The sequence below is a fragment of the Danaus plexippus genome (assembly GCF_018135715.1).
Source record: "Danaus plexippus chromosome 16 unlocalized genomic scaffold, MEX_DaPlex mxdp_23, whole genome shotgun sequence".
NCBI lineage: Eukaryota > Metazoa > Arthropoda > Insecta > Lepidoptera > Nymphalidae > Danaus > Danaus plexippus.
The window spans coordinates 1505889-1521870 of record NW_026869851.1 but is presented as its reverse complement, the minus strand read 5'-3'; the positions used below and the strand labels follow the sequence as shown (position 1 = coordinate 1521870).

Below are 15982 nucleotides of genomic sequence, written 5' to 3'. Positions count from 1 at the left end.
AGAATAAATACCTTAATAATTTTAAATATACCGACGGAGAGTTCATTTGTTTCATATTTCGTCTGTGCAGATTTTGACATATCATTTCTTAATTTATTAATATCTCAAATCATAGCGGTCAACGGTAAATATTTAAAAAGTTTTGGGAGTGAATATAAATCCAGTCATTTAGAATAGAATTTGTTTATTAATACTGAAGTTCAAAGTAATAGTAAGGAAACTAATGCGAGTTGATTACGAAAAATATGAATGCTCATGTTATAAATGACCCTTTAGCTGGTACTTATTTTTTGCTGATTTTTTCATAGTATACCAAATATAATATTATATATATTTTTTTAATAATTTTTATTTAAAATTATTATATTTTAGTTATATATAATGAGGGGCTATGGCGAATAAACAAAGTATCTCCAATGCACAATTTGCAATACAGTGAAATCAAATTAAAACAATATGCTTTTAAAATACGACAAACATTCGTGAGTACTGTGGCTACTAATGTTTCGCAAAAGTACACGGTCCAAGTTGAAAATCTGCCACTTTTAAAATTTTCAGAAGAAGATTCAAATGGCTTAATGGTAAGGAAGTTCAGCAAAAATCGATTTTACAATCATCAATCAAATCTAATTTTAATTAATTTGTTCAAATATTCTTAAAAATTAATATTATTATATTTTATAGCTTACAGAAATTAAGGACGAATTTAATCATAAAATATTTTGAATACTATGAATATAATAACATTCGTGAACTGAATTTTAGATAACAGTTTCCTCAACCACCCAAGATAATAAAACGAAACTGGTGTATTCGGCAATTCTTTTATCTTGGGGTGTAAGTGTAAATATAAATGATGCCATCCATTTGCCTTACATGCTTGATCGAGGGGAACAAAGGGTCGGCACCACCGTCAAGAACACACTCCAGACTTTATTTGATTGCAATATAAAACAATATAATTTCACCCAGGTATATTATAACAGTAAATGATCATATAAAATTCTATGTATTAAATAATTATGAATGCCAGTAGAGGTCTCTGTAAGTTATGCAATTTACTAAAAAATCAAAATTTGTACTTTCATAACTTTAACACTTTTTAAATATTTTTATTTGTTGGTAATGAATACAAACCCTTAGCCAGTTTAGTTATGTTATTGAAAGATGATTAAACATTGACCATTCACATTGATGGCTGTTTGAATTTATGACCATTTTTATAAAATAAAAAACTTTTTATACTTTCTACTCCTGCACAGACAATCAAAAAAGAAGATTCTTCTTATAACTTATAATCTATATTTCTTTCCAGCATCAGCTGCTGCAGTTTGGATTTAGTTTTATTGAACATGACACATCCAGAAGTACAGATCCATTTGTTCTCATATATAAAACACCGCAGGTTAATTTCAAGGACAAACTCACTTTGACATTTGATGTAGGAGATCTGCATATTATATGGAATGGGTAAGAATTGATGTGAGAAATATAAAAACATTTTGAGCAAGCAGCTGACGGTATTTGGAAACCACAATTATTCATGGTGGCTACAATCATACGATACTTAACATATGTCTGAATACATTTTTTTTTTATTAAATTGATATTTGTTGTTAACTTGGAGCTAATGTCAATTATTATTTCTTGAATTAAACTGGTTATGCATTAATTTTATTGTGAATGGACACTTATAACTACATGATAGAGTATTCCTTTTAAAAATTTAACATTCTCAAAAAAATATCTTTTGCAGAATAAAGGAGGAAGTTAATAGAGAATCGGAACAGGTTACTTTGGCATATCAAATACTACAAAATCAAATTTATCACACACTTACACTGGATATAACTGTGTTTGACCTGTGCGAAGTCATACTATCCAAGGCTGAAGTTAAAAGTAACGGGGTTTTGAAAATGAAAACACCTGAAATTGTAAACGCTGTGTTCACTGTTTTAAATGAAATTACCGGACTCGAGGCATAATAGTGATAGATCGTAAGTTATTAGTGCACCTAAAGAATTTGTTTAGTCTTGCTAATTTGTGACTATATTTTTTCTTTTCAAAGTGCCATCTTAATATGAAATCTATTTTGAAAAACAAGTTTACATATATAAACTATTAATTGTTTGTAAAGAGTTGGATCCACAACATGCATACATTCATCATTAGTCGGTGATGAAAAAAAAAACAACAAATGTAATTTTATAACATTTACTTCATGAATTATGCCTTACAAATGTGTCTGCATATTGTAACCTTATAAAATATTACTACAATACAATGTGCTAAACTTAAAGTAACCTATATATTTTTTTTTTATTTTTCTTCCATCATATGAGCACTCCTTGTAATCACAATTTCGTATTGGGATGTCACTGAAAGTGTTATCCCACATCATATTGTGCAAACATATTTCCTAGGCCTCAACCTTGTACATGGCTGTGAAAAAATTTGATATCCATCCATTTAAGCATCAAAATGTATACAACAAATGATGACAATAAAATATAATAATAAAATAAACATCTGTCATTAACAAAAATTATAATATATATATATAAATAATTTTGTCCACAATGTTGTCTGTCAAATATTGCATAATCAATCAAAGAAATATTGTGACCTCTGATAGTGAAATGAATTTTTTATAAATGTCTATTAATAAATAAAATTAGAAATGCTATGGATAATTTGATGATCTTGATTGAAGTGGTTTTTTAGCACTCGTTAAGGGCGACTGGACCCATATTTACAAAGCATTCCAAACAAATGTAACCTCCTATTTACATGTTCCGTAACAGGAATAAATATGAGATCACCAGCTCAAAACGACTGTTCAAAATTCATGTTTGATTCATTTAAATATACAAAAGCGTTATCAAAAGCTATTCCAGCGACAGAATGTTTAGACATCACGAAAAAGTGCACAGACAATACGAGACATTTGCCTTTTGGAACAATTAATACAGCTAAATATTTCCATGCCTGGTCCAACCTTACAGTTATTCGTTAATGTGGTTATGCGTTATGATTTCAACTTACGTCTAATACGATAATAGCTAGACGAGAAGTTAACTTTACTGCCACTACAGATTAAATAAACATTCAAGATATTTTCAATTTTATATGATAATTAAATATTAAAAAAAAAAAAAGATTAAAAATATGAACGTACAATTTCTATTTAATTTGGTATGTTATAGTATACCTTGATTAAGATAAAAATTAATTCACATAGTTAAATGTTTATCGGCATAGTAGGCTCCAGGGCCCGATCACTATTACATTGAATTGAGATGCGTCATAGTCTATAGCATTAAGAATAAAACTATTAAACCGGCATGCAGTAAGTTTCATACCCTTTTTTGATTGCACACAGCTGCATACATTCTGAAACACAAACATTTCAACAGTGAAATCTAAATAGAAATAATATATATGATAAATTTAATATTTTTTGACTCATTAATTGTAAATCAATTCATAAACGATAGTGTCGAGACGTAGGTTTATAAATGAAGAACAGATAACTTTCCATATTTAATTTAACTATTAGAACTTGTGTTTAGGGTACTATTATTTGTACTAAGACTAAGCATAGTCAATGACTGTTTATACCAACCCCATTCATCTAATCATGCCCTTCTCAGCGTGTGCATCGCAGCACCTAACAACACCCTCCAGGCGGTGCGCCCCCAGCACCCGGCGCTCCACCACCCGACCCCGCCCCACCGTGTTGAGGACCGATCTTAATACCGTTGGCCTGAAAAACGGATATAATAATATATAAAATCTCTCAAATATTTTTTTGCCTGCCTAAGTGTTTTCTTATTCATCTTTATATCTAACAAGTTCAGGAATTTCATTGAATTATAAAATTCACGTTGTTGCACATTAAGTCGGGAATTATTGAAACAAAACTTTATTGATAAGTAATATTTATCAATAAGGGGCCATCCATAAAGAACATCACACGGATTTTACTACTTTTGAACCCCTCCACCCGTCCTTATCACATTTTAATACCCCCCCCCCCCCCCTCCTGAAATAGCGTCACACAATTTATTAATTTATGTATGTTTTTAAAAATAATCGTGAGGAAAGAGTTATATTTCCATTTTTTACTCCGTTTTATTAAATAATAATTTAATAAAATCAAACATATCTACACTGCGTTTTAGTATTTTAAATTTTAATATATGACGTCACAAAACTGTTGATCCCCCGCTCTCGCCCCTTGTCACATTAAGTCACACGTCGGTGACACCCTCCCTCCCTATTAACGTGTGACGTACTTTGTGGATGACCTCTTATCTAGCCATAATAAATCGAAATTACCTATATTACATAATTAAAAATACTACATTTAATATATTAAAATACAATACGTACTCATTTGTGACAGATATGATAAAAACATAATAAATCGTGTCTCCTCCTTTCTACACGACACTGGCAGAATATAATGTGCATGTCTTTGCACAGATGAAAGCCATATTTATAACAATCAACCAAAGCATATTAATGTCAAACTATGAAACTGCGCTGTTCAAAATGTCTGAACAAAATGGCATATGTTATATGTACTACGTGACATCGGATGATAAGGACGAAATTATAAGGGTTCGTTTGTCATTTTGTTAGGAATCCTTAGTAATGTGAATAAAATTGACATCGAAATATATTCGTAAACGATGGTCTCAAAGTTAATGCAGGATAGTGTTAATGAGACGTTATAATAAACAAATTTTTTCAATGACACCTAATATTTCTTTTTATATATTTTAAAAAGATCACCAGTGTGATTTAAGCTATAGAATAAAAAGAAAAATAATTAAAGTATTGGAACATATAAAAGTAAAGATGATATTAATAAAGAGTTAAAATATTAAAGAAATTGTATTCAGTGAAGTATATATTTTTAATGACTTGTTTATAAGATATGTATATTATTTTAATGTGTATAGAGAATTAGTCAATACTACGTTAAGATATAGCATGAAAATAATATATGTTTTTCAGTATCACATAAAGAGCCTGTCTATATCAAAATTATTTAGATATTTCTAGAAGTTAATTCATAGTACATGTTATACCTCATTGTTGATGTCAAAGACTCCCTCCTGTATCTTTTCATATATTTCCTTGGCGGTGTTGATGAAAGCCTCCTCAACGTTAGCAGCCGTCTTAGCCGATGTCTCCATGAACACCAGTCCGTGCTCACGAGCGAACGCCTCGCCCTCTTCCTTCTTTACTTCACGACGGGACTCCAAGTCACTGAATGCGAATTAACACATGAAATAATTTGTTATTCAGTTTGGGTGTTTTCTATAATGGTCCGATAAAATTATTAGATGTAGAACAGTAGACGAGTTTTCTCCATATGTTAGTTAAGGTATTTATATTTTATGAAGAATATTTACCTAATAAGAAAAATAATGTATACCCAAACTAAATACTTAGTGCCAAATATTTTTAATTTTTGTCTTTATTATTAATTGCTTTTTAACCGTTTATCATACCTGGGGCTAAGAGTTATATTTTATTATTTCTCTAGTTTTTTATAACAGTGATGTCAAATAGTAGATTCAATTCCTACTTGTATGAATTAATCTTCCCGGTATATCAATTGAATTTAATTTAATTTATGTAAATTTTAACAACATAATTATATGTAAATTTTATTTAAACATACTTCATCTACCTGTATTATTGAAGTGTTGTCAGTTACTTTAAAATCCTTGTGTCTGGATGGATGGTCTGAATAGTTATTGATAATTTGAAAATTAACAAACTCACCTCTTATTACCGATGAGCATGATAACCATGTTGGAGTTAGAGTGCTGGCGAGCATCCTCAAGCCATGTAGTCAGATGGTTGAAAGTGTCCCGTCTGGTGATGTCATAGACAAGCAAAGCACCGGCCGCACCACGATAGTATGAGCGGGTTATCGATCTGACAGAATAACATTAATGAATTAAAACTTAAAACTACATTTGGGTAGTACTAAATACATGCAATCAATAAATTTTAAACTACTATTGAGGTATTCAGCATATTCATATTTACTCAATTTAAAAATTACCTGTGACCTGATTTACAATTGTTAGAATTGACATTGATAACTATCAATGTAGATAATTAATAAAATTGCCATAATCACAAAGATTTTAATTTAAAACAAACACAATTGATTCTAAATATAATTCAAGCTCAGAAATATCTTCATGTTTTTGAATCACTGTTTTATTTTATGTTTTACTAACAATAAGATCTTATTATAAATGGTAAAGAAGATATATTTTTTCTAAAACAAACTTTTCACCCAAGCCTGCTCATAAGAAAATTATTTTTACACTGGACACATAGTTTGATTTATCTTTACCATTCAGATAGTAGATAAGCCATTCATGAACAACACATGTCATTGGAATATATAAATTAAAATGCAAACTGTACTTATTTTAAATAGAATTCCATTGAAATTGTTTTGATTGAGTCACCATATCTAACAAATAGTTTGAGGTTTCATATAACAAAGAAATAAATAAATTAAACATTAAACAGTTCTCTTAAATGGTGTTGTACATACTAGTGGTGACAAAAATAGGTGTTTATTGAAATGTAGCATTAATCTCACCTAAAGGCCTCCTGCCCAGCAGTGTCCCAAATCTGAAGTTTGATCTGTTTTCCATCGATGGTGATCATGCGAGCACCAAACTCAACACCAATGGTGAGGTCATGGACAGGTTGGAACCTTTTATCGGTGAACTGAAGGAGAAGGCAGGATTTACCAACACCTAAAAACAATAACATGAAGAAAATTAGGCAATATTAATAAAGGAAAAATATTCAAGGATAAAGGTACACAATAGTTTTGTGGAACATGATACTTATTCTACATTACTCTCCTTTGTTTTTGTCTTTGTTAACAATGTGGGACACAATAGATAGATCATAAACCACATAATTTTGTCATAACAACTTATAATATGCTGATAAGTGAATGCAAATAATATTAAATTTAAACACTTGAGTAAACATGTAAAAACTGCTATACGCATTTCAGTTTGGCATGGCGTAGGCGGACTTCAGTAAGTATTCATATTAAATATTCATATAATGACAAAATTAGGGGTCAATTACTCTCGTGATCACTTTTTTTTTTGTTGACGTTGTTTTATGGACATTTGACCTTAAAAATACAAACAAAGGGAAGAATGATGTGATGGAAAAAATTAAGGAAATAAAATCAATACCTGTATCGCCAATGATGATGTATTTGAAAAGATAGGCGTATGCCATTGTTGTGAATGTTCCCTCAGATAAACTTGTAAGTATTAATAAGTCACTACACAAGAATCTAAGTAATATGATTCGAGACAATACGACGTAGTTTTTATAAAACTTACAGCTGGCTTAGCAGTCTCAGTGTGTCATTATAAAATTTTATAAAATTGACAGTGTCATAGATAGAAGAACCAAAAACAGTAGTTATTAGTTTTGATATCTCATGTTTTGTTTTAGAGACATGTAAAACAAGGATATAAAAATTATTATTCAGTTTCTATAGTAGCGGATAACTATTTCATTATACCTCTAAGTTATTTCTAATTCCAGTAAGACCCTTTTAGCAATTTTTAATTTTGATATTTATGAAAACATAGACAATTTTTACCTGTCAGTTGGTATATTAAAATTGGTTTGTTTTTAATGTTATATTTCTATAATTTGCAACTGAAAACTCCTTTTTGTGTTAATATATAATATAAATGTGTGAAAATTATTCTTCAGTTTCGATTTGTGACCTTGTAAAAGTTTAGAATTAAGAGTAAAATTATTGGTAACCTTAAACTACAATGCCGATTGTTATTAAATTATATTTGTAGCTATGGATTCTAGAGAAGAATCAACATCAGCTGTAAATCGTAACAAATGTGATCGTGAAAGTGACAAAACCAACAGTTGTAGTAGCACATCAAAACAACGAGGGCAAGGTGACTGTGATGAAAATGTGTTTACATCAATGTCACATGAAACCGATGCTTGTTATAACTCACAAAACGGCTCTAAAGGTAGAAGTACGACCTCAGTGAGTAATGAATTAAGTGAGACATCAAATAGACTGCCCTCTCTTACAGAACAACAAAGAAATAAAGACACTCAAATGACAAATAACATCAATAACACTACTGCAAATCTCGAATCTACAAGTTGCAGTGTTTCAGATACAAATTCTCGTGACAATCCCCTAGAATCCAGTCAGGATAAACAAACGTGTCAAAAACATAAAGTATGTTTAGGCAGTGCAGGTACTTCTTATAATTTTAATGCACCATCTACTAGTAGTGCATCTTCAAGCAAAGTCTTAGAGAACTTGCCAGATACTTTTGATTTAAGAGAAAATAAGAAGAGGCCATCTACCTTAAAATTAAATAAACCTAATTTAGACGCTGATGAAAGCTCTAGTGATACTGGCAATGATGATTATTCTTTAGGCTCTGAAGATGGTTGTATATACACATACCGTGGTGGTGAACACTTGGCAGATTTGCCAAGTTCTTTCTATAGTTTAGATATGGGCTTACCACTTGATAAGCATCTACCAATGCTGCCAAATTACCAAGCTCCAGCTGCCAATGTCAGAGAACAAGCTTCAAGAGCATCAAGTCCAGATATGGACTTTCTGGAGATGGATTTTGATCCTGGGCCTTCATGTGAAGTGGATACAGGAGATGAATCAACCCCTGATGAGGATTTAGAGTGTGCTAACATGCCAGAAGAGAATGAGCCAGTTATTAGAGGCACATCTCCAGAATATTTACCAGCTGCAGTACCTGTAGTGGTCGCTTGTAGCTCCACACAATCACAACCATCGGAAGTGCAAATTCATTACTGTAATGTGCCATCAACGAGTCAAGGAGTAGAAATGCCACAGAGTATACCAGATAATACCAGATCAGTTCAAGCTTTTGGGCCATTTATCACTCATATAAACGCGAGAGGGGAACATTTGTTGGTACGTCGGACAATGTCCCATTGTAACACAACTCATCCTGTCAGTGTACATATTTCGAGCGGTGATTTAATATCACCAAGAGAAATTTTGAATTGTAAGTATTATTATTCATAAAAAAAAAACATTATATCGGTCACAATATTTATTGCTTTTACCATTTTTTTTAATACATTTTTATACTTGTTTTTAATTATAAGTCTAGTCTAGTAAAATTAATTTAAATAAAACTAATATTTTCGGCTTTATTACGCCATTTTTTTCATCTCGTCTGTCCGTGATCACAGTTGCTGCAAAGTTACCTAAACGTCTGTAGTTAAAATAATAAAAAAAAAACGCGTAGTAAATCCGAAAATATTAGTTTTATTTAATTGAATACTCGCAAAAGTTTTAGATCTCATTAAAATTAAACTATGTAAATGAACAATAAAGTGAATGCAACGTCCGTAACTTTTTATCTTCAAGTTTACAATTTTAGATGAAGAAGAACAAGCTGAGGCGCCCTTTGCGCATCAAATCAATCAAGGGGAGAGACCGGCGTTTGAATCATCAAATTTATCATCTGTCTTATACCATCTCAACATGGCCAAGAAACTTATGAAAGATAAAATTAAGTTAGATATCGAAAGTCAAGATGCTGCCAGCTCGGTACATATAATCTAAAATATACTATACCTTTTGTTATCCAACGGAATATATAGATTGAATAGTATGCAAATTCTAAATTATATTTATTTAAGTGGAAGAAGCTGATAAGACATATTGTACATTTTTATTTGTTTTTATTCATGTGTAGGAGGTCGATAAATTAGGCACCTCAGAATGCAGTATCGCATGTGTGGAGGTACCTAGATGTATGGTGTGGTCTGAACGAGAGGCCTGCGAGCGGCAGGTCACACAAATAGGGACTAGTGCTTGCGGGGCAACGGCCGTCGTTAATGTATTTGTGAGTGTTGCTAGTTATATTACATCTTAGTGTTGCTAGTAAAAGTGTTCATAAAAAATCTAAATTATAATAAACTAAACGTATGGACATCGTTATCACAATCTTTATATTAACTTAGATGTATATAACAATGAATCGTGGTGGCGTGCAGGCCCGTCTGTCACACGTGAGTGCGCGGGTTCGAAACCTGACAAGTACCAATGTGATCTTTTCATATGTACTTATTAAGAATATTTAGACACCACTGACAGACGGTGAAGAAAAACATTGTAAGGAAACCTGGTCTTGTAATTTCAAATTATAAGATTGAAATCGCCAACCCGTCTTGAGCAAGCGTGGTGATTAATGCTCTAACCTTCTCCATGTGACAAGAGGCCTTTGCTCATAATGATATAATAATAATAATAATAATAATAATAATAATAATATATCTCTATTTAAATTATTGTGCTCTATTGTTATGCTTCTGTCTTCACTCGCGTAATCATTTGTTTGCAGATAGCGCTGGGTGTCCCAGTTAATATAGAGAGAATTAATTCATCCATAGGAACCAGACTCAGAGCATACAATGCACCAATACCAAGGTATGATTTCGTATATTTGTCAGACATTAGCTTGTCTAAGACTTGGATAATACGTAAAAATAATTGATCAAAATTTTTACGCTTCATTGACGTGGAACTTTTTTTCCCGTGTCCATAATTTTGACTCTAGTCTTATTGGGATATCTATATTATAGTTTATAGTTATATACTGTCATATGTCAGACAAAATTTGTATGTCTTTGTTTTGGGTAAAAAACTTAATTTTGAAAATGTTTAATATTCATCCTTTCGTTTTTATTCACCCGGCAATAATAAATCAGAAGTAAGAATTACCGAAAATAAATTTTAATAAAACAAAAATGGGTTTATGATATTTGGATAATAACATTACAAATACTTCTCTAGTCTTAGGCGTATTTTTTGGCATGTTCAATAAGTCTATCAGCATCTGCGCCCGCATACACACTAGCAGGATGTGGCAAACATGAGCTGTCTATTTTATTTCGTGATATTTGATAACCTGACACGAACCTGCACGAAAAGTCCAAAATTACACTCAACACTATCTGGCAGATAATGAGACCTAAGAACTTAAACTACATACCACCGGCGTTTCGCTTACTTTACAGCAATCATCTCGTCTGCCCGCGAGTATGGTGGCTGTGGTTTTAAAATAATAAAATGACGCGTAATAATTCGAAAATATTAATTTAATTTAACTGGTAGATTATAGTTAAACAATGTCACCAAGAAAATTTGCTTCCAAGGATATAAAGTTTTTGTTACAGCAGTGAAAAAAAGCCATCGTTCGTACTTTTAAACCTTTAGCCAACATTCAGAATGTCAGTCCTGCCAGTATCAATATAAAGGATTAGTTGTGATACGAGACCACATTGTACATTACGTGAAGTTTCATATGCTAGGAAGTTACCGTTATAAGAATCTGTTTGTTATGAACCGCTATCTAATTCCGCGCCTTAAAATAACTCATCACCCAAATATACCACGATGGAACCTCTAGATATTTTTTGAACCTTGGAAGGGACCTTGCTTTAGTAGTTTTCTGTATTTCAGGTATCTGTTATCTCGTTCTGTCGCCGGCTGCACGGCCGCGGATCTGGTGAGGTGTTTGCAGCGCGCGTCTGATGGTCTACTCACAGCGAGGTTTTTCCCCACTCATCCCGAACGAGCTGTGTCCCTTAGTCACTGGCTGGCTGACTGGATATCACTCGGTATGTAATCATTATCATAACGATTAGAACTCACTAACTTTACCAATAAATCAGTTTTTACTTCTATAATAATTAAAAGCGAAAGTAGCGTGGCCTGATGGAAAGCACACTATTAATAGGCAAAACAAAAAATTCCGTCCTACTTCGCGAGGTACAGCGGTTTCATAGCGTTTGTTAGTTGTTTAAAGTCAAGTGTTTGTGCGAAGATATTTCCTATCATCTGGTGAATTCTATCTCGTGTATAACTATCACGAAGCGGCTGGGGCTCTTACTAAGTTCGGTGACTAACCGCTTTGCTTAGCGAATGCGTTACGGTTAGAAAGTGCCTCCCACAATATACTCTCCCGGACCCTATCGTGGTGCGACACTGACGCTTGAGAGTGTTGGGCAAAACTTACTTAGTTTGCCTAAAATAGGATCACTTAATAGAACAGTTATAAATATACTCTTATTGTTTTCTATTACATTTATTAGACTTCCTTACTCACTATTTCACCCATTACATTTAGTCCTACCACAAACGGTGGTAAGATTGTAACAAAGAAAACAATTTTCTTGTATTTATTTATAATGACGGTTAGACAACCTTACTGTCTAAAACTGACCATAAATTAGGGTTAAAATCAAGATTAGATGACAGCCAATCTTTTAACCAAGATTCGGCGGGTTAAGCTTTTTTGTAAGGTGTCGAACTTGGCTCAAAGGACCTTTCTTGGTCTTTGAAAATGGTGTTGTTACTCTGTCATCAGTGCCATCTTGGTGAACTTTTCTAGCAATTTCACACAATTTTTAACCAAAATAGGACTCATTGTCAGTCACTGCTTCATAGCTCTAACACTACCCATCAAATCGTCACTGAAGTCGGATAATGTCTTCTTTGTTCTCTGCTAAGCGACAAGGAAGCGTCGTTGGAGCTCTCAGCTTAATACATTTTGTTTGTTAGCATATTGTTTCATTGTTAAAACTTTCTCATTTATAAATATTTCTGTTCCGTGACCTCCCTTTACAGTAGTTGTTTAAATTTACCATTATTTTTATTTGAAACTGTCGGTTAAGAAATGACCTATTCTTCTCTTATACTCTGCAAGTTAAGGTATCTTTTAAAATACGTGATAAAGTTCCAAGTGCCTTCCCCATAAATTGATAAAATAAAATCTTCTGCTTTCTGACAGGATTTCTCCGAGTTGTTACTTCTTTGGTACCAATTTATGAAAAAAATTAGCTCTATCCACGTATATTCCGTTCTTGCGTTCTTCTGTCACTAACAAAGGAGTTTCTTTTTAAATATCAATAGCCCATTACATAAAACGTCCGAGTAATATCTAGCGTATGAAGGAGTTACAAAATATGTTGGGCTCCCTAGTCCATACCTACTTTATATAGTGCAATCGTAGCGATTCGATTCTCTTTCTTGTACCTCTCCGTTTCAGTTTAACTAATTATTATTAAAAAAAATTACCGCGAAAATAAGAAAACTCAGTGAATAGTCATATAAAATGGCAGATTTCAAAATTCTAAACTAATAAACTTACCTAATAGTTTCGTCGTAAATTTGTACAATTTGTAGAAGTGAGAGCGAGAGGTATATCAGCTAAATCTCTCTACAACCTACTAAAAGACTTGGGCTGGTCCAGAACCAACATCAATTCATTTTTGGCTATATGACATACTTCGAAGGCAGTACTAGTAGGTTTGTTTCAAATTTGGTTAGGTAGAAAGGAGCTTGAACGGTGGAGGTGGCCCCTGGGTCACAAGTCCCAGGCACTGTTGAAGCTCCTCTCCCTGCAAGGACCCGGCACCCGCACGCTGAATCCATGATATGTTGAGAGGTGTCCTCTGACCTTTTTAAACTCAGTATTTTTTTTATTATTTTACCAAAATGATTAAATATATAGACATTGAAAAAAATACAGTTCCGTTTTTGATTAAAACCATCAATAAATTAAAAAAAAAAATCAAATTTTCCAGGTGCAGTACCAATACTAACGATGAACATGCAAATGGGCTGCGAGGGTGAAATACCAGATTCGTGGCACCACCAAATGATTTTCGGAGTGTCTTCACAGGGTGTTTACTTGACGAATCCCTTGGAGTGTCTCCGTGAAACCGTTCTGTGGCCTCGTCTGACATCACCTTCTGTACTCCTTGTACGAAGCCGTGACGTCCTCGCTAGATTCACAGCGGACACTGACCTAACGCCACTGATGTTCGTGCCCGACAGACGGTTTCATACATTCAATGTGTTAGGTACGTATATTTACCAACCACAACATTTTGACATTCGTTTTACTTAAAAACTGATCGTTTAGTTCATAACTTCAAAGTAACTACTGTAAATTGGTTCTTTCAAATCAATAGCACTTTTTATTGCAAGTGGAACTGAGATGCACTTGTTAACAAAATGTACATTTTTGAGATTTCTCTATCGTTATTTGATAATAACAAATAATAGCAACATGTTTTGCATTTCTTATTCGCGTTAATCTTAATAGAATTCTTTAATATTATCAAAGGTCAAGTCGCCAACGTGATACGTGAATGGCGATCTACAGGGTGGTCAGAGCAGGGTACGCGTACTCGTCACGTCCGTATACCGGCCTCGTACCAGGCGGGGGTCACCATCGCCGTCCTCACTGGCTCAGAGGCACACAGGCGGCTTGTACACGCTTCACAGTTACCGCTTCTAGCTCCGGACGACACAATGTGAACACCTATATAGTGAGGGGGTACTTTGTTATTTTTTTGATATCAGAACTACCGTCTTTTATGCTAAATTAATAATTTTTTTTTCATGTCTCTTCATTGTACAAAATGTTTTCTAAATATATACTAAATGGAGTGTTTTGTTCTTGTTACTTCATAGTTTGAATAAGTTGAGGTAATACAAATTAATTATTATGTTTGTATTATTATGAACATTTTGATAGTATATAATATATTAATGTATACATACATATTTCAGGTGTGCTGTGCAAACGAAGAATTGTCTATGGGTGGGAGCGTTTTGAGAACTTATTGTATACCACCGAATATTATTTGTTAACGCCTTTTATTATACAACAGACACACATACAGTTTCTATATCCTTAGCTTCTCGTATGCAATGTTTACATAAAGTATCCAATGCTGTAACGTACCAAGCATAGCATGTAAGGAATGCTTGCTGCATATAAAGTTAATATATATATTTTTAATATATATGTATTGTTAATATATATATCATTAATGATTAATATAAAATGTTGATTTTTAGGGCTTAGTTTTATATGATTCGCTCAAACGTTTATTTTGTACAGCCGTTGTGTTAAAATTTGTTGAACTGTTCCGGTTTGTATGGATGGAAGGTTTCTCTTATAATTTAATAGAACATATTCATAATAATCAAAGCTTCTCGTTTGGCTAAATTTTGTTAGCCACTTGATGTAAATAATTGATTTAATAATATTAACATGTATTTTAGTCAATTGGTGCTTACTAGTCAAAATTATATTAGCACATAACACATGTAAACGTTTCTACACAGAAATAATGGTTGAGCTAACACGTAGTGTCTCTTAAGTATTCAGTTCGGAATATATTTTCGGAACTCCAAATGTCATGGTGCGTTGCCTTCGCGTGATTTGTGTTATTAGTTTTTTTTTTTAATTTATTCAAGATCTTTGTGTTGCCATAAGTGAAATCCAACCTCTGCGGAGTACCATACTGCTGAACACAAACTGTCACTACTGTACTGCCAAGTGTTTTTTTTGTTGATGAAATCGTTTAACTAAATTATTTTTAGCGCCAACAGTGTGATATGTATTACATTGGTCTGTTTGGGAGGTAGTCTACAATCTTTTCTTGTATTATGTATCGGTTGTAAACTTGACGTGAATATCGACGAAACAATGTTATGTATAACATTATATTTTTGGAATATAATATCATAGAATTATATTTGTTTCATTGTAAATTATGATCTATCACATTATTTCATACTTTCGAAGGATTTGAAGAGCTAAGACAACGTGTCTTACCAACCCACGTGACACATAAAATTGAATAAATCAAAAAACCTTTTTTTCATATTCAATTTATTACGTTAATAAATAATCCAGCCACCCTTTCACCATTCAACCACAGCTCAATTATATAAAGGTTATCCGAATATATAGAGATAAAAGATTAGTTAATTTTAACATGAGAAATATGTAAAAACATTAACACTAAAGTGTATATGAAATATGGTGATCATTGAAAA

At 32.6% G+C, this 15982-nt stretch overlaps 3 protein-coding genes across 4 annotated transcripts; 2 read left to right on the top strand and 1 right to left on the bottom strand.

The window, feature by feature from the left end:
• Nucleotides 1-94: 94 nt before the first annotated feature.
• Nucleotides 95-2437, top strand: LOC116771647 (uncharacterized). The gene is made up of 5 exons (XM_032663538.2): nt 95-279; nt 373-581; nt 766-972; nt 1316-1470; nt 1757-2437. The coding sequence occupies exons 1-5, from the start codon at nt 246-248 to the stop codon at nt 1983-1985; spliced, it is 834 nt and encodes a 277-aa protein (XP_032519429.1). The 5' UTR covers nt 95-245; the 3' UTR covers nt 1986-2437.
• On the bottom strand, nt 2201-7465 carry LOC116771648 (ras-related protein Rab-2A). Its single transcript, XM_032663539.2, has 6 exons — nt 7263-7465; nt 6644-6803; nt 5803-5958; nt 5100-5280; nt 3626-3766; nt 2201-3393 (listed from the first exon to the last, which is right to left on the bottom strand). Exons 1-5 carry the CDS (start codon nt 7306-7308, stop codon nt 3671-3673), a joined length of 639 nt encoding a protein of 212 aa, XP_032519430.1. The 5' UTR covers nt 7309-7465; the 3' UTR covers nt 2201-3393; nt 3626-3670.
• A 33-nt stretch (nt 7466-7498) lies between these two features.
• LOC116771645 (uncharacterized) lies at nt 7499-15674 on the top strand. 2 transcript variants are annotated; one of them, XM_032663537.2, is made up of 9 exons: nt 7499-7622; nt 7893-9116; nt 9498-9667; nt 9816-9965; nt 10464-10549; nt 11585-11742; nt 13711-13989; nt 14256-14468; nt 14705-15674. In XM_032663537.2, the coding sequence occupies exons 2-8, from the start codon at nt 7895-7897 to the stop codon at nt 14447-14449; spliced, it is 2259 nt and encodes a 752-aa protein (XP_032519428.2). In that variant the 5' UTR covers nt 7499-7622; nt 7893-7894; the 3' UTR covers nt 14450-14468; nt 14705-15674. The 2 variants fall into 2 exon arrangements, with proteins under 2 accessions (XP_032519428.2, XP_032519427.2); XM_032663536.2 differs by lacking the exon at nt 7499-7622 and having other exon boundaries at nt 7693-9116; nt 14256-14460.
• The last annotated feature ends 308 nt before the right edge of the window (nt 15675-15982 follow it).